At 33.9% G+C, this 21,647-nt stretch overlaps 1 protein-coding gene across 5 annotated transcripts in view; it reads left to right on the top strand.

Annotated features, from left to right (window-relative positions):
• LOC143233074 (neural cell adhesion molecule 1-B-like) overlaps positions 1-21,647 on the top strand; it is a 325,804-nt gene that overhangs the window by 269,422 nt on the left and 34,735 nt on the right. For all 5 annotated transcript variants that reach the window (XR_013017951.1, XM_076468956.1, XM_076468957.1 and 2 more), the window contains exon 3: positions 17,437-17,547. Coding sequence is in view for 4 of the 5 variants with exons in the window: in XM_076468956.1 (XP_076325071.1) it covers positions 17,437-17,547 (111 nt within the window). In the remaining variant the exon portion in view is untranslated. The remainder of the gene's footprint in view (positions 1-17,436; positions 17,548-21,647) is intronic.

Genomic DNA, 21,647 nt, shown 5'->3' with positions numbered 1-21,647 from the left:
TAATAAATCATACATCGTACCTAAACTGTCAGTATATACATTGATAAACCTATCAGATTTGTATATTCACAGTGCTAACAAAAATAATGTCTGGATAAAACTTGTTTTTGAAGCATTGGATAAATTATCTATATTAAATAAATGAATATGTTTTTATTACTAACCCTACTTTAATAAACATGCAATATTTGTTTATTTTCATATTCTGAATTTATGTTTTTTAGATCTGACGCATTTGAATGCGTGGTTTAATGTGGATCCACTGAACTTACTTATTAGTTATTATTCATGGTAACAAAAATGGGCCAGAAAATATTTTAAAGTCAACAGAAAAAAAAACGAACCCTTTGATGAATGTGTGAGTATTATATTTTATGGGATTTAGACTAATATATAGAAAGATGTGATAACTTTAAAGTAATTCCACGACCTTCTAAACATCAGTACTGTAAATGTAGTTGATAAACATTATGTTTTTTGTATCTTTCAGGTTTGCACTCACATTTACGAATTCTTTAATTTAATAGAAAGTCATTCAAATGTTCTGTTTCTTTATGCATGGTTCTTTAATAAAAACATATAGTACAATATTAAACAATTACATTGAAACAAGTAATCTTAGAAGATGTGAGATCATTTTCAGTATTAAATTTGCCTGAAAAAGAAAAAACATTTTTTTCTCATTAAAATGGATAGGTAGTGTTGTGTATAAGTAGCTTCAAGCATAATAGAATGTAAATTATCTCTGGAAAGTTCGGGGGATATCTAACTGAACATTATGAAATGATTTGATCATCAGTAATATTCCCACGTGTCACTTCTGGTGTGAAAATATCTGCTCTTTTCTCCACGTGCTATTTTTTTCTAATCGTGTTACGTATTCCAGATGGTGTAACATTTCAGGGCATCTTTAGTGTAACATGCTATTTCTTTAAGTAAATGTTCAACTATATATTATACTGATTTCTGATACAAGATTATCTCAAAATCGGCATCAACTGTAAAAATTTACATTAGACATTAGAATCACATAAAATATATTAAATCAAAAGATGACGTAAGTGCTAAAACAAGTTGCATATTTTTCTGAAGCAAAATTCAAGCGAACTTACCCCGAAGTTTAGAGTAGTAAAATCCACAACTAAATGCTATTTCATTTAAGTGTTACGTAGCAGACACACGTTCCTGCATATCTCGCTCGTGGTCATAGTTTATCCTATATATATGAAATGCTTCTCGAATCTGTAATTTAGAAGGAAATTGTCAATAACTTCCACACAAACTCATCTATTAGACGTATGTGCTGTACCTCTTTAAAACAATTTCTATCTCGTTTTGAACTATGCTTGACGTAGATGTGTTAGAATAACAAAGGCCTGAGAATTGCTGTTGCAAGTGAAAAAGCAGATGAATGATAAGAAACGTCGGGACTGGAACCCACGAACTTTGGCTAGTAGTACTAATGTTCTAACTGTATTTATAAGACTTTTTAACTATGAGTATGAAGTTTCATTTTTCCCAAGATCAGGTGAAGTTCATTTGTTTTAACCCCTCGCACCACTATACAGTAGTGTGTTGTCTGTCATTCAATCTGTAAACACTAAAATGACGTTACATAAGGGACGTTTAGCTTTACAATGTTATCGTTGTAGCGTCAATAAAACATGCGTAGGCCATGAATAAGAGAAGAACAACTGTGTAAAGTACAACACAGCATGACGTATGAGCTTCAAAAGAAAAAAAAATATTTGTTACTCTTAATTATGGTTTTATTCATATGTGAAAGAGAACACTTTCGGAGACCTCTTACTACTTTGTATTGTTGTGGTTAAGCAACAGATGGACTTCATTTCTACCACTCACACGAATTTCATATGGTAATAATAAAAATATATACGTGTTAAGTATAATAAATATGTATATATGAGTCCAGTAAAACACCTATAATTTGGTTATTGGGCGTAAATCAAACCATTAATTGCCTAACCACAACCACGAAAAGTTGTAGGAAGTTTCATACTCAGAGTTAAACACCTTATAAATGAGAGAAGACAGAGATGAGTTGTACTCTTAAATAGTTCAATTTGATAATGTATGAGCTCTGTTGGCCAAAGATTCTTGGTTTAAATCCTAAAACTTCATTTCACGCATCAATTTTTCGCTTACAATAATGTTTCCCTGAAAGGCTACTTTCAGTGATTCACAATATGAACTTCATGCAGTAGAAATAGAACTTCTTTTGCTCATACAAAATTTATTAGGAATAACTGACTTAAAGCCCCGTACGTCATTGTATTCTATTTCGCATCGTAAACCATAAATATATAGTAAAGAAAAAAGGAGGGAGTTTCAAAAAACGTTGTATGCCATATATCTCGAAAGGACCTTTGATTCCAACTTTTAGTAAATTACTTTTAAATAGTGATTAATGATGTAATTCAATTTTTGTGCAAGATTTGTATCCGTTGGTTGTTCAAATATTTAGTACTTATAAGGCTACTTTGAGTGGACGTTTTGGCATGCGTCTGAAACCGAAGGATTTTCTTATTCCAACTATAAAGCTCTCGCAATACGTTTGTTTTTGAATTTCATGCAAAGCTATCTGCCCCAGTCGTCCCTAATTTAGAAGTGTAAGACTAGAGGGAAAGTAGCTATTCATCATCACCCACTGCCAACTCTTGAGCTACTCTTTTACCAAGCGTAGATAGCCCTCGAGTAACTTTGCGCGAAATTCAAAATAAACAAATAAACTCTTTTACCAATAAATAGTAGGATTGACCGTCACATTATAACACCCCCATGGCTGAAAGGTCAAACATATTTCGCGCGACGGAAATTCGAACCCGCGACCCTCAGATTACGAATCTAGATTCATAAACAGCTGGTCATGTCAAACCTCATGGGAAGCTGAACGTAAACGATTTACAAAAACCAAAGTCATTTCAAATCCCTAAGTTTGAAATTCTTGCCAGAAGGAAAGCAGTTATCTACCAGCACACGTTGCCACAAGGACTCTATCTGGCTCTTTCAACCAAATATTGGGATTGGTGGTTACTCCTAGTATGCACTAGATATGAAAAATGTAAAGATTTGTGAATAACGTCCTCTCTAGAACCTTTAATCATTCTATCCGCAACTCAACACATTAACCACTAAGCCACTTCCAGCCCAGTGTTTTACGTTAACCCACATGAAATGGTATAGTAAAAGTCTGATAAAAACATTGTAAATCATAAGGTACAGAAGATACACAAATCACATATCCAGTTAATAAATGTCATTGAGTCTACTGGAAAAATTTGATTTTACATGTTGGCCTGGTTTGAACAAACAAACAGGCTGTTAGCAGGCTCTAATCCTGAATCCACGAATTTATCCACAAATCCTTGTTTTACACTAGGGGACCGTGAGGGCGCCATAAGAGTGACAGTCACATTCCATAGCTTCGACAAATAAAAGCAACGTAAAAGTAGGCAGAGTATACTATTCACTAGCTTCTATACTTTTAGTCTATAAGTTTGAGATTAATAACAGTTACGCGTAGATAGTCATCGTGGAGCTTTGCGCGAAATTTTTGAAACAAACGTAATACATAATTTGACATTTTTACATCATGTTTGCTCATACGTTCTATTCAAAACTTTCAACTCGTCAGATATCTTGATATGTTTAGCATAGTTCCTACTTTCATCATATGTAGAAGTGCTTTATGTGAGCAACATAGTTTTTTTCTATTTTCATGCAAAGATGCAGATTTAGATTGATTTATAAGATCGATTGTTTGTTTGTTTGTTTTTGAATTTCGCGCAAAGCTACACGAGGACAATCTAGCCGTCCCTAATTTAGAAGTGTAAGACTAGAGGAAAGGTAGCTAGTCATCACCACTCACCGCCAACTCTTGGGCTACTCTTCTACCAACGAATAGTGGGATTGACCATTACATTATAACGACCCCACGGGTGAAAGGGCGAGCATGTTTGGTGCGACTGGGATTCGAACCCGCGAACCTCGAATTACGAGTCGCACGCCTTAACACACTTGGATATGCCGGACCTTGTAAGATCGACTGTTTGGTGTTTTTTAATCGCACGAACACTAACTTGATACATTTCACACATACAATAAAAAGTATTATGCATGAGGTATGATATTTTGCTTAAATATTTCTCGACTTTATAACTTTTTGTTGTATCAAATGCTAATTTAAAAGTAGTTGAACTAAATAGTTTCAATGTCAAAGTGTAGCTTAGTTTGGGATATATTTGGTTATTTCATGCGAGTATAACACATACATGGTATTTCGTATTTCACGTAACAAAATTAAGTGCTATGAAGTCTAGAATAACGAGAAGCCTTAATAGAAATATAACATTTCAAAATAAATTTATAACTATACTAAAACGGCTGAATAGATAACTTCTCTGAGAAAGTTGTTAGGAAATTTATTATACATTATATACAATTATAACTGTGCCAAAATGGCTGAATAGATAACCTGCCTAAGAGGGTTGTTAGGCACTCTATTTGCATATTTATCGTGGTAGTCTCATACTTAGGTGTCATCCTAAACAGTTAATATATATATAAATATAAGTTCGTTAAAATGTAAACTAATATATAATTTTGCAAATGCGTTTATACCTGGTTCTGAAATCATCAGCTCTAATACACAGTACATCATGTACTTGTGGTAACTATAATTTCACGTATACTGCTGCCAAAACACTATGCCAGTTAAACACCCGGAGTTATAATTATAAGTGACTCGAGCAGAAATGGGCAAAAATAGTTTAATCCCTGAGGCTCACTCTTTCCATTTCCAAGAGAAAAAAACATCAGTTATATTTCCTTTGCTAATTTTAGAATTATAACATAATGGCCACTCACCCATGAACTACTGACCACGGTTTCGAAAATGAAAGAGATTTCCCATACTAAAAATTAAAATTAGTCAGTTAATTTTATTCAGAACGAAAGTCTTTATTATATATACTCATTTAGGTCATTATATCCATTTATGTGTTCGTGTTTTATTTCAGTATATTGTTCATTTTTTAATTACTTTACCTGATCCAATTTTAATGATGTATATTGATACAGACAGCTGATGATTGATGTAACACAGTTTAAACTACCCTCTTAACTAATGTGATACAGTGTGCCTCATTTTTCCTTTTCATAAATCTAAAGCGTAGTTATTTGATGTTGTTAATTTGCTTTTAGGATCGAAACGAATATTCCACAAACCTCCGCTGCGTTCCAATGTAGTAAATAATTATATAAGTACGCATATTTATTTTTTTTGTGGGGTGATCATGTGTTACATATTTTTGAATACACTCTTACGCATGAAATATTTGTATTTATCAATATATGAATCAAACAAATAAGACACTGCAGATAAATAAACAACATTTCTTAACAGGATATCCTAGGTGGGGTTCGAACCAATTTCTTGCACTAACATGTTTAGAGGAAGTTACCAAATGAAACCTTTTCATTAGAAAAGAAAACAATCTATAATATTTTACGCATAATGTCAACCATAGTTGCATGAATATTTCTTTTATAATTATTCTATAACGCAAATAAAGTGAGCGGCCGATGTCAACATTTTGGGTGACCTAATAATATCTCGCTACAGAAAACATTTGAAGGGTTCAAATTATGTCCTGAGACACATACACTGATAATCAGCTAGTTATATACTGCTAACAGTATATACGAGGTCTGTTCAAAAAATACGCGGACTGTTTGAATTGCGCGGCTCCATTGGTTCCAGGGGAATCCGCTTGTTGTCGCTAGGTTCGCACATATCAGCTAATTACGACGCCATTTCCCGATTGCAGATATCTTCATTTGTGTATTAGCTACGCGGTTTTAAGTGAAGTGCGATTTTTTTCGTTTGGCGGATTTCAAAATGAATGACCTGAAGGAGCAACAACTTGCTGTGAAATTTTGTATTAAACTTGGAAAATCTGCAACTGAAACTTTTGCTATGCTTAACACGGCATACGGTGATGTTGCTATGAAGCGTACGGCATGTTTCAAGTGGCATGAACGTTTTAAGGATGGTCGACAGTCCATTGAAGATGGACGTCCTTCCACGTCAACTGACGACCCACACGTCAACAAAATCAACACCCTGGTGCGGGCAAATCGAGGTCTGACTGTCAGGGAGCTTGCTGAAGAGTGTGGGATATCAGTTGGATCTTGTTACGAGATTTTGACCGAAAGATTGAAGATGCACCGCATTGCTGCGAAATTTGTGCCTCAGAACTTGTGAGTGTTTGTCCAAACACTCGATCACTGTTCTTCCCCACCCCACCCCTACTCATCTGACCTTGCTCCTTGCGATTTTTTCTTGTTCCCCAAACTCAAAAGACCCTTGAAAGGAAGAAGATTTGAGACGATTCCCGAGATTAAGGCAAATGCGACGAAGGAGCTGGAGGACATTACAAAGGAAGCATACCAGGACTGTTTCAACAAGTGGAAACACCGTTGGGATAAATGTGTGCGTTGGGGAGGAGAGTACTTTGATGGGGTCCCAGACCTGTAACTTCTAAATAAAGTACATTTTGTTTTATGACGTCAGTCCACGTATTTTTTGAACAGCCCTCGTAACTTGTTCTTAGACGCTCGATAGCTAAGCTGATGAGATGACCTCTTGCATACTGGAGACAATTTTTTTTGTGTGTTTATATATATATATATAAACATTGAAAACATACACATATATGTTTCAATGAACTTATGCTTAGCTGAATTATTGCAAGACATGTTAAATGACACCCTAAAACGAATATGATGTATCATATAAACATCATTTATGAAACATATGGAATACTTCGTGTTGCATATTCTGAACTAACAAAGTAAAAATCAGCTGTATCTGAATACTGAGTAACTTTAACAGTTAAACAGGTCGGGAGTTATCTTCAAATGTCTATATTAGTCATTCCGCTATTTTGGCAGCTGTAATCATATTGACACGTTTTTTTTTTCCAGTACGCTGGCAAATTACCTCATTCAGCATCTTGCTTGTCATTCTCCTTTCAAAGAACTTAAAACAAATTTAGTATCCTCCTGTTTGCCATCTGTTTCCTCAGTGGGAAAAGGTAGACTGTTGAACGTAATGTGAAATCGTCCATACATCAAACGCTGTCACACCGTTCTCAAATTGTGCTGAATAAAAGTTGCTTCCCATAATAGAGTTATTTGAGGCCCATGTGATTTTACAGATTCGTGAATTGGTGTAAATACTTCCTGGTATGATGTTACTGTAACTTTCTCAGTTTGAATGTACTATGACATCTATAGAAGTAATTTACTGCTAACTCTCCTACATTATTATCTGGTGTTTACGTCACAATTGTACCATCATCATCAATGTCCCTTAAGACTGTCATGTTCTATATTGTATTGGTATAATCGCAGTACCTCCCTCCTAAACGACCTGCACATATCATATTTCTTTACAGCGGTAACTGACTTTTTTAAATAAATTATTAGAAAATCCACAAGCTGATATCAAATGACTGTTCTCGTTTCACCTGAATGTAACACATTCTCAAAAAACACGAGTACGTAACTTAGTTAATGACAATTTCTTTTTCCGGATGAGAGAGGATTTTTTTCTCCAGTTGAGCACGACTTGACAGCTGGTCACGAAGAAAAATACATTTGGTTTTAAGAGGAGCTACTGTAATAATAATGCGAGATTATCAAAAATTGTTAGTTTAAAATGAACTGCAATTGTTTAACTAAAATTAATTAAAATGGATCGTAAAAATGCTTAAGGTTTCAGAATCAGGATAAATAAAACACTGGGAATTTAAAAATTTGCAATTAGAGATAGTGAATAAAAATAAGTTACCAGAGGTGAAGACACTGTAGACATTATTTATTCAAACTACAAATTCCTATTTTGTTTCCATCAAATGTATTTCTAGCTAATATATTATACATATAAATGTGTATAATAGCAATACATATGTATATGCTTATAAAATATATATAGTTAATACATTGATATCTTGTAGCTACATGGAGAGTCTATAAATACTGTATTGGAAGGACCAATAGAATGGTGCGTGAAGTGAATGAATATTGGCTAGTATTTATATATATATATATATATATACTTGCAGGTTTCATAGTTTATTTGCGTTGTATAGCTGTATGTATAAATAGCCATATGAATTTCTCAAGATCTGTAGATGCATGTATATATATTCAATGGAAAAATAAGAAAATGTGTCATAATATACCAGCATATAGATGCACATAAGTATTTTTAATATTTCTTAAAGTTGTTATATCATCTCTTCCTCCTCTCAGCTGCTCATAGAAAGGCCGATCACGGTTTTGATGCAACTCGACAAACGCCTTCTTAATGCACCATTCTGCCCATCTAAAAGGTATAGAACGTAATAATCAAGAACTGTGAGTTGAGTATATTAATATAACTCCTACCCCCCTCGTCTCTATTTTTAATAGGGTTTAAGTCAAGAGACTTCTACGACCCTCTTCCACTATGATGACCCTAAAATTTAGTAAGCCGTCGTTGCTTTATCCAAAACCAGTTATTTTCTAAATAAAATATATGACTAAAAATCACCATCTCCTGCTTAAACGATTTTTGCCACTCCTTCCAATCATCCTCAACATTGGCTATTCTATCTCCACCATCTGTAGAATTCCCAATCAGGCAGTGTGGGCTATAATTCGACACTTAGGTTTGGTTTCTTTTGAATTTCGCGCACAGCTACTCGAGAGCTATCTGTGCTAGCCGTCTAAAATTTAGCAGTGTAAGGCTAGAAGGAAGACAGCTAGTCATCACCACCCACCGCCAACTCTTGGCTACTCTTTTACCAACGAATGGTGGGATTGACCGTCACATTATAACGTCCCCATTGATGAAAGGGAAAGCATGTTTGGTAGGACGAGGATTTGAACCGGGGCCCTCAGATTACGAGTCGAATGTCTTAAACACCTGGCCATGCCGGGCCTCGACACTTATGACCGACAGTCATGATAACTGCCAATCTAATACGAAACTGGGCTTGATGCTGTCTCTTAAACTAAGACTTAAAGATATCTGTAGTGAGAGACTACTTGATAAGGTTCGTGATGATTTACTGTAACTGTTGACTAATTGATCGTATAAGTTCGAAATTTCGAAATGTTAAATTTATGAGGAACGATATCAGATTAAAAATATTAAAACTGTATTTTACTGCAGGAGTTGTTAAAATATCGTTAAAATATATAACTGCAGCGCCTATTTTTCTTAAAGTATTAATAGGGATATGAAGACATTCTAGCCTTTTATTTGCTGTAATATAATTAAACGAACACCTTAGATTTTTATTCACGGTTTTGCTACTTATATCTCTCCAGAATACATAGGTGCTGAAGGATCATTATTATGCGACTAACAGCAATCAAATTTTACAAAAGCTTATAAATATAATTTAAAATTATATTGTAATATAATACCTAGTAATAAAATGAATTTCTACCTGTAATAATTACAACCCACAAAAAGTATTTTAAATCTAACTATTTACCAAGAGATGTCGTTAATCTCTTTAACGATTACTGCTTTTATACTAATGCAATTACGAAAAATTTTGTTTTTCCTTCTTTAGTAAATACATGTTTGTGCTTTAAGTGCATATTGTAGTAAAATAATATGAGATATTTGAATTGAAAATAGTTAAACCAATAATGAAGATACCTGAGATCTTTTCTTTGCGGATGTGTTGTTTTTTTGGTGCAAAGCTACACAACAAGTTATACGTGCTTTTTCCACCGAGGGGAATCGGGCCTCGAATTTTAGCTTTGTGAGTCCAAGTTAATTTTTTCTCTCTGAAATACCGTATACAGTTTGGTGTATTCTAAAATAGGATGCCTTTTCAAACGATGGCTCAGTAATTTCTTTTGATCTATTTTACTTACTTCTTCTGTACTTCTAAACGGAAGTCATTTTTCACAATGTTTAAACGTATTATTCGCGATATTCAAGCATGGAATATCAACAGAAAAAAGTAAACAACAAAAAATAAACCCAGTAACCCGAGTGCTTCCAGAAAGCGGATTTTCTTTCATCAGGGGGTAAATAATAAATACCACTTACTCCCGCTGAAGGAAAATATTTTTCAAAATTACCATTTTCCCTTAGTAAAGAAAACTCCACCTACTCTCCCAGTGTCACAGCAGTATTTTTGCAGACTTATAATGCTAAAAATTGAATTTCGATACCCGTGGTTGGCAGAGCAGTAATAACACATTGAGTAGCTTTGTGTTTAATTACAAACAAACCAGTCCACCTACCGAAAGTGCTTCGGTTATTTCTTTTTTGAAATAAATGTATTATTATGTTTCTACACGTGAGCAAATCTGTTTTTTTTTATTAAACCAGAATTCTATTAAAAGGGCTATAGATTTTTAATTTTAAAGTCAAATATCTTGAAACTGTTTTTAAAAGTCTTCTCAAATCCTTACTTTAAGGAAAACGGATCTTCAGCATTATCTGTTGGAGTAGTTTGTCAGTTGTATTTGACTGTAATATATTTGATTAGTTTCGTATAGAATACGTTAATGTAAATTAAGTATTTGTGATGTTGTACAGATTCAAGAGCTTTAAATTTTGGGTTATTTGTTTCGTAATAAGACTCTTGATAAAGTTATTGTAATACCTTATTTTCGCTACTGACGGAACAACATTGAATTATCGGAAATCGCTTGAACTATGGGTCCAGAAATTTGCAAATTTCATATAAGCTCAATTTTTAGTGTAATTAGTTTCATTCCTAATGAACCAGTATTTCATAGAAAATCTCTTCAATAATGGGAAAATAAGGTTGAAGTTACTGGTACACTTTAAAAATAATTTGAAAGCATTTGCTATTGTCAGAAGTTTTGATAGAAACAGTTAATTATTGTAGCATATTTCGCTTCAGGAATCCTGATAATTAAAAATGTTTTCAACTTCACGATGTCTAAGGAATAACGTGTAAGATAAACTTATAACCTTGTGTTGAATTAGACAATTTCATTACTCAGATAACTTGTTTATTTGTTTGTTTTAACTTTTGTGCAAAGCTACATAAGGACTATCTGCGCTAGCCGGCCATACTTTAGCAGCATAAGACTAGAAGGAAGGCAACTAGTCATCATCGCCCACCACTAACTCTTCGGCTATTATTTTACCAACGAATAGTGGGATTGATCGTAATATTATAACGCCCCCACGGCTGAAAGGGCGAGCATGTGTGGTGCCACCGAAATTCGAACCCACGACCCTTGGATTACGAGTCGGGCGTCATGCTGGCCCTTCAGATAACTTAAATAACTTAAACTATGTTATTACATTTTTGTGATAAAACGTAATTTATGGTCATATATAAATATTCATAAACAGGTAATAATGCTGAATATTTATTTCAGCGTTTCAAGCCTGAGTTATATTTTCGGGAATTGGCAGTAGGGGTTTTGTCAGGAATGTAAATATTGTCACCAGCTGTTTAACGTTCATTTGTTTTCATCAATTCATTTTTATCCATCACCCTAACTTATGTTTTTTCCCTCATTTGTTGTCCTTTATTATTTGCAACAGACATATAACTTATTTTATAGTTTATACATATATGTACATTAAAGTTTAAATGAGCCAAATTTCCTTGTTTTTACTTTTTAAAGTTTGAAATTGTTATAGTTGTTTTAGCAAAAAACTAGAAAACGCAATATCTGTGGTAGTCTGCCGCAAAAATCGAGTTCTGAATTGTAATCTTATACGAATTCAAGCTTACCTCTGAACAAATAGTCTGAGCTGTTTATTCGATACATGTTTGGTAAGTTGAGAATTTTTGCTGCTATTGAATCTGGCTCAGCATGTCCAGTTGGTGAAAGTACTTAACTCCTAATCTGAGGGGCGCGGATTCGAATCCCCGTCGCACCAAACATGCTTTTCCTTTCAACCGTGAGAGCGTTAACAAAATAATGGTCAATTCTGCTATGCGGTGGTAAAAGGGTAGCCCAAGAGTTGGCAGTGGGTAGTGATAACTAGTTTCTTTCCCTCTTCCCTAAATTAGGGACGGTTTGTGCAGATATCTCTCTTGTAACTTTGCGCGAAATTCAAAACAAACTAAATCTATTAGAACTATCGATATTACTCGTTTGGTCGTACTTTTTCTCTCAACATCAAAATTTAAATCAAAGTTAACTTCTATAGAATATTTAGCTAAAAATAAAGTGAAGAGTCGCTTTTCTTTGTTTTAAAAAACGTTACTGTGTTCAGTGTGCGTACATTAATATGTATGGTATTTTTGCTATGTTCAGTATTTTAGAAGTATCAAGAGATTATATTAAGAGTATTATGTACGCTTGTCATACTTTCTTACACCGATGTAACGATCAAACATCAAAAACATGTACTGTTGCTCTGTGAAGAACATAACTTTTACAGATTTCTAGAAAACATAAAAAAAAACAAATCCGTCGAAACAGTCTTACACTCATTAATAACTAAGTGTTGCTGTCATTACAAATCTTCCCACTTTATGATCGTAACCTCAAAAGAATTACCATACAGCTGTATAGGATTTTAGCTCTCAACCTACTGACTTGTTACACCATTCAATGTGGTCCACATATTGAAATATATCGAGTAATTTTATATTTTTGCCTGTTGTAACTCTCTGGCTGGCCAGGTGGTTAAGGCACTCGACTCGTAATCTGAGGGTCGCAGGTTCGAATCCCTGTCCCACCGAACATGCGTGTCTTTTCAGTCGTGAGAGCGTTATAATGTGACGGTCAATCTCAATATTCGTTGGTAAAAGAGTAGCCCAAGAGTTGACGGTGGGTGGTGATGACTAGCTGCCTTTCTCCTAGTCTTAAACTGCTAAATTAAGGGCGGCTAACGCAGATAGCTCTCAAGTAGCTTTGCGCGAAATTCAAACCATTAACTCTCTCTGTAAAAAACTGCTACATAAACTGGGCAAGGTCATTTAATTTCTCTGTTTCGTTGTTTTGTGGCAAAGCTACACAGAGACCTATCATTCACATAACTGTTTGTAATTTTAAACTAATGTAATAAAGTGAAAGCAGCTAGTCAGTCGCGCCTCTATTGACTTGAGCTATTTTATTTGACTGATTGCAGTATTGCTTTTATAGCAAATTCACATTTACCAAATGCATTGCTTGTTTGTGCGGAACTCGAATGCGTATAATGAATTCTCGGTAACATAGACTGCGCATGTAAGTTTATCGTCTACGCCAAACCTGAAGTTCTATGTAAAATGCAAAGACAACACCATAATTAAAGTATAGGGTTAATTACAATATTCACGGTATGCTTATTAATATTTTTGTGTTATTTATTATTAGATTGTCGTTGATGAATTTCACAAAAGCTATTCGAGTACTATTTGCGCTAGCCTTTCCTAATTTTGAAGTGACAGACTAGAAGGAAAACATTTAATCAACACTACCTACCACCATCTCGAGAACTAATTTAATAAAATAGTGAGAGTTGATCGTTGGTCTTACAGTCCACACGTGCAGAGCGTGATTTTATTTCTTAGCGATAATGTGGCGTGAGCTACAAAACTTAAGATCCACACTCCGGCAGGCTAACCACTGAACGATGCTCAACCCTTATTAAAACCCTGAAAACAACAAAACTATAAACCCACAAGCAAATTAATGCATAGACAGTTTAGCCGAAAGTGTTAGAAAAAGCGGTAATTTTTTGACGACCTCACTAACTCTATATTAATCAGATGAAAGCCTTTTACCATAAATTGTATATCAAACATTTGACCTTTTCATAACATTATACGTATATATATATATATATAGCAAAACCCCAGGGGATATCTCATGTGTTCTTTAACGGAAGTGGAGCCTTTAATGTTGGAGTTGTAAATCCATAGAGTTACTGTTCTTCCATAACATTTTGCATCAACTCACCTTTCTCTCCATTTGTCTGTGTATCTGACCTTTATATGTTGTGATAAAGACAACGTTTCTATCATCCAAATCTATCGTTGTCTACTATTTAATGTTGAATAAAAAGTAAAAAAAAAAGAATTGCAACAAAAATGTTCAAATTCCGCTAATCCTTTTAAAATATTGTTCCTTCCGCGGATAGATTATTTCCTTACAATACTTCTCGAAATCAGTTAACCAATAGGTACATTAAACAGCTATCGTATTTGAAATTTTCCGAAATCGTTAATGAGCTCAAGGCCTTTTAATTGCTGTGAATTTACCTTTGCTTGTCTTGTGGACGTTTATTGAATCTTAACCCTTACGAAAGTCTACTTTGTTGTAACTTAACACTACTTAAGCCTTCTTTGAGAAATATGAATAATATTTTGATTATAACTGTGTTCTATGAATATCTTTAAAATTTTATATATATTAGCTTAACTTTGACTCGCTCTCTAAGGTCATTAAGTTAAGAAATAAAAAGAATTATTCATGTATCAAAATTAAAATAAATGCAGTTTAATTCATAATAATATATGAAAAACGAATTTGGTAGAAAATAACTAGATTAGCCAAAAGTATTTTTATTATAGAGTTTAGTAATTCGTTAGTGTTGGTTTAGTTTTAAATAAAATAATCAAACATTTTTTTCCCACTGGATAAATACCAAGAAACTCGTAATATGATAAGTACATAATACAGTTAAACCTTGAACTGACTATCTCACTATATTCTTTGTAACTACTCCACGTATTCAGCGAATGTACTACTCAATATAAAGTTAGGTATGTTTCTTCATATACTTTGGCTATTAATGTATTCAAAATTCAGATTCATTTATCTTTTCTCATAATACAATGCAGTGAACTATTTTGCTTTGTCTTTGTATAATACGATTTTACAGCTTCTGTACATACAGATATTTGACATTATTTAAAGATGAACGTCTATCAAATTATGATATATAACATCAAACTCTATTGTGTCTTTTTTTATTTAGGGACTGTCTAATAAATTTATACTTCAATAAACTTTTTCAATAGAAAGTTCACCTAAAAGAATAGACTACAAAAAACTGTGTTTGGAGTTTTACACAACAATAAAACCATTACTTAAATGAGCCATCTAGTAAATAAAGTCAAACTAAGATGATACCGCAGTAATCTCTTGTACTACAAACTATTTCATGCCATTTCTTAGCAGAGGATATTCGAAATTCCGAAAAAAACACTTTTCATTTAACAGTTGCTAAGGGTATCGACATTTTTGCTTGACAGCTTCATTTCTTGAACAAAATTAAGGCAGGCTAAATAACGTTATTATGTTTAGCAAAATATTTTAAATTCGTAGCTATCAAATCATACATTTGTTTGTATTGTTTGTTTGTTTGTTTGTTTGTTTGTTTGTTTGTTTGTTTGTTTGTTTGTTTGTTTTAGAGGAAAGTCACATTGAGTTATCTATTCAGTCTACCATGAGAACTCGAACACCGAATAGGTGACTTACCGCTATCCCACCGGGAGACATCACACAGTACCTTAGCAGTGGGAATCAATGTATCATATTCAATAATGTTGTGTTTTTACTTATTACAACAATCAATAGGAAACGACACCCCGTGGTGTAACGGTAAGTTTTCGGATTTACAACGCTAAAGTCAGGTGTTCGATTCCCCTCTGTGAACTTAGTAGATAACCACATGTGTCTCTGCAAATATACACATATTCTCACTGTAAAGAACTAACCAAAGTAAATTGATAAAAAAACAGATGAAATCTGTCATTTTTTTACGAAATATTAGCCTTTCTTATTCGGCTTTTCCCGGATATTACCTGAACAGGTAACAGATGTTTAGTTATTTTTAAACAGAAAGGATCAAAATTTCGCTTTTCATACAACAATACATGTGGAATGGTAATATTTTCTGTAAGATAAATGGCCTAAGAGCGTAAACGTTAAAACAAAACAATGAAAACATAGATTTATGGTGTAGTTCATTCCACCCCTTGTAACTCTTTGCAATGCCTCTTGACAAACGACATTTTTGCACCAGCCTTGAGGAACCAGAAGATAATGACTGTCAAAACTGGAACATCCCAAATAGGATTGACTACATTAAAAGATCGGTGTTTTCATATTTGGGCCAACTGCCTTCATTCAGTGTCTTCCCTTGGTTTATGTTAGTACTCGTAGAGAAACATGTGCAAATGAAGAACTGGAGCCACTTTAATCCACACTTCAGGATTCCAAGCTGTGGTCGAAACTGAAGGCAGTTTTTCTCCTCAGTTTTGACCCTATCTATAATTATATATTTCGTTTTTCCTCGCCGACAAAGATCTCGTGTTCTTGATTCTTCTTGAGAAATGTACTCTGAATTGCGGATGATGTCACTGTCTCTGCAAAATTGTCGTTCATGCTCAATCTCCGCTTGAGGATGAGAAGCTTGTCTTTTTCGTCTGCTGTCAAGGCGTGTTACCCTTTCTTGTGGAGACTTACTCTGTCGCTTTTGTCGCATACGTTTTGTTGCATGTGATTGGCGATCGGAAGTTCTATGCATATATATATCTATCGACATTTTACCCTGAGGTAAGTAGTCGACGTCAAAAATGTTTATCACATCTAGCTCCCCTCCCCAAATAAAGTGAATAAAGATTGTTATTTTCCCAGAATTTCACGAATTCAGCTTGTCTATTCTACAACAAAGTTAGTCCTGATTGTCAGTATACACAACAGCGTTTGATAGATTTTCATTCTGACATCACAACGGCAGTACATCTCTCACTACATTTTTTTTATGTCATTTTCACTAAAATGCCGCTTCTGTGGGAAACATTAGATTACAACGTTAAACATTGGTCATTAAACCAGAGTATACTGGTTGTCATAGGCCTACTAAAACAGGAACTGATAGGTGCGAACACAGACAAACTTCAATCTATATATTAGGTATATTTTGGCCACAGCAGTAACTAGAGTAATTAACTGTAAAATTGGTGATATTTTATCTTTTCTGTGTGTGGTGACGCTATGCAATTGGTTATTTTGTTATTAATAAAACCAAAATGCAATCAGTTTGATAAATGACTAGTTTAGAAATACTTAATTTAAAAAGCTGATACATCCATATTGACATCATCGATAATTCTTCAGTTAAATAGGAAAAAAAAAAACGGAATCTGTACTTAAAAGTCCATTTCACCAATTGTGTGTCACGCAATCAATTTTTCAGTGTATACTAAACTGTGTTTTTCCTAGTTTTTGTTGTTGTTGTTTTTAAATAGTATATGTGTAATAGGCCAGTGATGTCGCCAAACGTCGAATATATGAGATTGTTCAATATAACATTTTGCTAGATTAAAAGTTACGCACGAAAAATGTTATTTCGTTGTGGGTAAACTACTCCTTTACGATCTAATAATCTTTGTCCGTTTCCCTGTCCAGTTCCTTCAGAAGAACCTGTAATCACCGATGAACAAGGTCGGCAGCTCAAAGGCTTAATTGGACCCTTTAACGAAGGAGATTATTTGCAATTAATCTGTCAAGTAAGCGGAGGTGAGTGTAATTTAAAATTAAACGAATTGTTTTTGACACGACTGAGCTATCCAGTTCTTTCACAAAGTAAGTTAAGTATTATTTACTATAAAAGTTCTGTTTTAAAAGAATGTTACTAGCTTTAGAAATTCTTTGGGGCATTTTGATACTTAATTAGTCAAGATGTATCTGTCTGTACATTTTGTTGACGGTTTTAAAAGCTAATAAAATAAACAGATAGATAGATACACTTACTTTCGTTCTATTTACAATTTACTGAAATAGTTTAAAATGTTAGATAATAATTTATTAATTTAATCATTACACGCATATAAAGTAGATATTACAATAGCTGATTTCCACAGTGCAGTGTAATAATTCTTTCTAATTTCCATTTGTTTCGGTAAGTACATAAGCATAGTCATTACTCAAACTAGCAAAAGTGCAATGGGTTTTTGTGTTACAAATCATATATTATGTACACAAAATAGGTGTAAACACGGGATTAACTATCTTTTGAGCCACCCTGTACGTTCTATTCAATTTGCAATGTTTTTATTAAAGACATCACGGTAAGTCACAATAACCATAAATCTATTTACCAGTAAAGTAAAAGAAAAAAACTTAATTTTATGTGAAAAAGTTGAGTTCTACAGACATGTTTCTTCACAGAGAAAAAACAGAACGTGTTTGTCTTGTTATTAGATTTGATATGCTTTATTTATTAACAACTCTGTGAATATTTCATGCGTAAAAACAATTAATATAATCTGGTAAGTAGTGAGGGGTAAAATAATGTATTAAAATAAACGTATTTTCTCCATGAACAATATACCAGCTTTATTTCTTAGCCACTATAGATTACATACTGCATACCTTTCATACTATGGAATATGTACTTTAATACTTACAATTGTAGACAACATTTCGTATTTAACTCCTTTATTGCCACGTTTTCATATTCACCAGTGCCAGGTGTATATGTAAATACACAATAAAAAAAATCCATGTTTCAACTTTCCTTGGCAATTTAAACGAATCAAGCACATTTTGAAAAGTTTCAAGGAAAATATCATTTCTTTATGGTTAATATTAAACTTTTAAAAGCTCAAATAATTTCGCGCAAAGCTACACAAGGGTTATATGCACTAGCAGTCCCTAATTTTGTAATGTAAGACTAGATGAAAGACAGCTAGTCATCACCGCCAACTCTTGGGCTACTCTTTTACCAACGAATACTTGGATTGAACGTCACACAATAATGCTCCCACGGCTGAAAGGGCAAACATGTTTTGATTCGAACCCGCGCCCCTCAGATTACGAGCCGAGTGCCCTAACCACCTGGCAACACCAGGCTTCTCATTGTACAGTGTTTCCCTTATATATTCCTAGAGAAGTGAAATAAATTAGTACAAAACAACAACGAAAAACATTCTTCCTGCAATATTTAACAGCTACGAATGACATTTCGCTTTTAATAACTAGCAACTATGAAGGTAACATGCAACCTTTAATGGTTAACATCTACGATCGGCATTCTTCTTTCAATATATAAAAGACAACATTCTTTAATACTTAACAAAAGTGGAAGACATTCTGTTTTTATTACTTAAAAATGCTTCTCCAGAATACAGCATTTAAAAGCTTTTTCCTCTCATTCAGAGATGTCATGAAAGTAATTATCATTCGATTTTACTATTCATAAAGACATCACAAAGTAAGGTTGCACTAAACATTCAGCTCAGAGACTTTATATTTTCTAATTCATGAAACACTGGCTCTGCTCAATGCTCTTTGGGTTTTCAAAACAGTTTACAAGATTGAATATTTTGTGTGTTTAGGTGTGTGATTTTTTTTGCAAAGTTGTTTCAAACTGCAAATTTCAATCTAAAGTTCATGCTTGCTCGATTCTAAACTCTGTATAAAAAAACAAACAATAAAAGCAGATCATGGGTTGGTACAGTGCCCAGAAAATAACATAAGATATTGTTCGAGAAAATACCTCTGCCAACGTTATCTTTCATAGAATCCAAAACTTTTAAAAGAGCTTTTATGACTTCCCACTGTTTGGTAGAAAAGACAACGAAGACAAAGTTACGTCCCTCGTCAGCAGTAAAGTTGAGATGTGATCAGTAATATGACATCTTAAGCATTGTAGCACAGATTCATAAGTATATGGCATCAAAAGGAAATTTAAAAAGACGTTTAGAGCACGCTGACTGATAGGAGGTTATGCTACGGGCTTATGCCTGACGTTTTTATCAGATAAAAGCTTTATAGGTTAACAGAACTGTGACTAGTGTCAAGAAAAGTTACGTAAGAATATGTACAACCAATATGTCTACCACAAATATAAAAACTGTAAAGTTTACTGCGATCTCCAACATGAATATCTATCACTGAACTCTGGAGCCGCACATTTTAGAATGTAGGCCAAAGCTGTTTGCTGTCACACTACTCAACGAGTTAAGACTTCACATCACTAAGAACCCGCTGATAATGTACAGTTTTCAGTTAAACAATTCATCTAAAAAATAAAACTGAAGAATATGAGCCACTAGCGTATGTCCCATAAAACACGACAAACACTACCATCCACACTCCTTTGGTACACCTTAGCCTTACATTTCATAGCTAACTGAACTAAATAAAGTTTGCAAAATCAAGCTTGACCAATAAATAGGCAGAAAAATGCAGTCGCGCGAGTCAAACGTCAATAAATTCCTTTGTGAGCCAGTCAATAGTGAAAATCGTTCCTAACATGAATTCATGGTGTATCCATTTTTACTTTAATGATACACTTTATGCACTCGGCTCTAGGCCAGGTAATCCCACACTCTATCTTTATTTTAAAGCTTATTATATCAACACTCACAACACTCATAAGGTTTCACGGTCCCCCGCCCTCATGGTACCCTGGCACCCTATCACTATAATTGGCACACTGTACTCGAACTATTCTACCTGGTCAAAGCATTTTTCTTTTATGACTCCATCTATTTGGTGAAATCGAGCGTGATGTGACGTAACACACATTAACTTTTGTATCGGTTTCATGTGTCAAAGAAAGTTTTACATATTAATCGAAACGGTTTCAATTAAAATAACATTTTAGCTGTTTTAATTCGTACTTATGACTATTTTACATATTATTAAGAATGTATACAATAAGCATATTGCATGATATGCACACACAAGCATAGTCACTATCAAACCTCTTATTTGAATACTTTGTTGACCCACTGTTGTATTGTTGATTTAAATACAAAAACCTTTTACCGTTATAACTTATATACTTAATATTGATCGCACCAAGTGATTGAAACGTCGTAACAGTCTAAATAAATATTATTTCTCAAAATCTATTGCAAAAGCTCTGACTTTAAAAACAACAACATATTAACAACAAAGGAACTCAAATAAAACTATATTTAACTGCATGTCATGTTTTCATTATAATTTATAGTATGGAACGTTTACAGTTCATTTCGAGATTTTCGCCCCCAGCGGCACGCTAATATGACTTATACTGCCAGAATACTGTTGTGATATCCGTGGTGAGCACTGCAAAGATAACCCTTTGTGCAACTTCGTGCATGTTAACAACACAAACAAATCGAGATTTTTGGGGTTCAGATCTAATACGTTTACTAAAAAGACGTGGATATAAAAATGTTACGCTCTTTAAATCTAATTAAAGGTTTAAAACTGAAAGAAATTTCTCACTTAAGACAAATTACAAAATAACCTTTATGGCAAACTCTGTAATGTGTTAACTTAATAGCTTATTTCGCAATGTTTTTTTTTTCAAAATTAAAACAACTCACAAAATCTACATAAGTTGTCTGGAATTTGCACAAAACAGTAGAAAATATAGGAATTAGTACGTAATACATACTAAACAGTTTGTTTTTGAATTTCGCACAAAGCTAATCGAGGGCTATCTGTGCTAGCCGTCCCTAATTTAGCAGTGTAAGACTAGAGGGAAGGCAGCTAGTCATCACCACCCACCGCCAACTCTTGGGCTACTCTTTTACCAACGAATAGTGGGATTGATCGTCACGTTATAACGCCCCCACGGCTGGGAGGGCAAGCATGTTTGGCGCGACGCGGGCGCGAAC

This window comes from Tachypleus tridentatus, chromosome 12 (genome assembly GCF_004210375.1).
Source record: "Tachypleus tridentatus isolate NWPU-2018 chromosome 12, ASM421037v1, whole genome shotgun sequence".
Taxonomy (NCBI): Eukaryota; Metazoa; Arthropoda; class Merostomata; order Xiphosura; family Limulidae; genus Tachypleus; species Tachypleus tridentatus.
The sequence above is the reverse complement of the archived record's forward strand: the minus strand, read 5'-3'. Positions and strand labels throughout refer to the sequence as shown.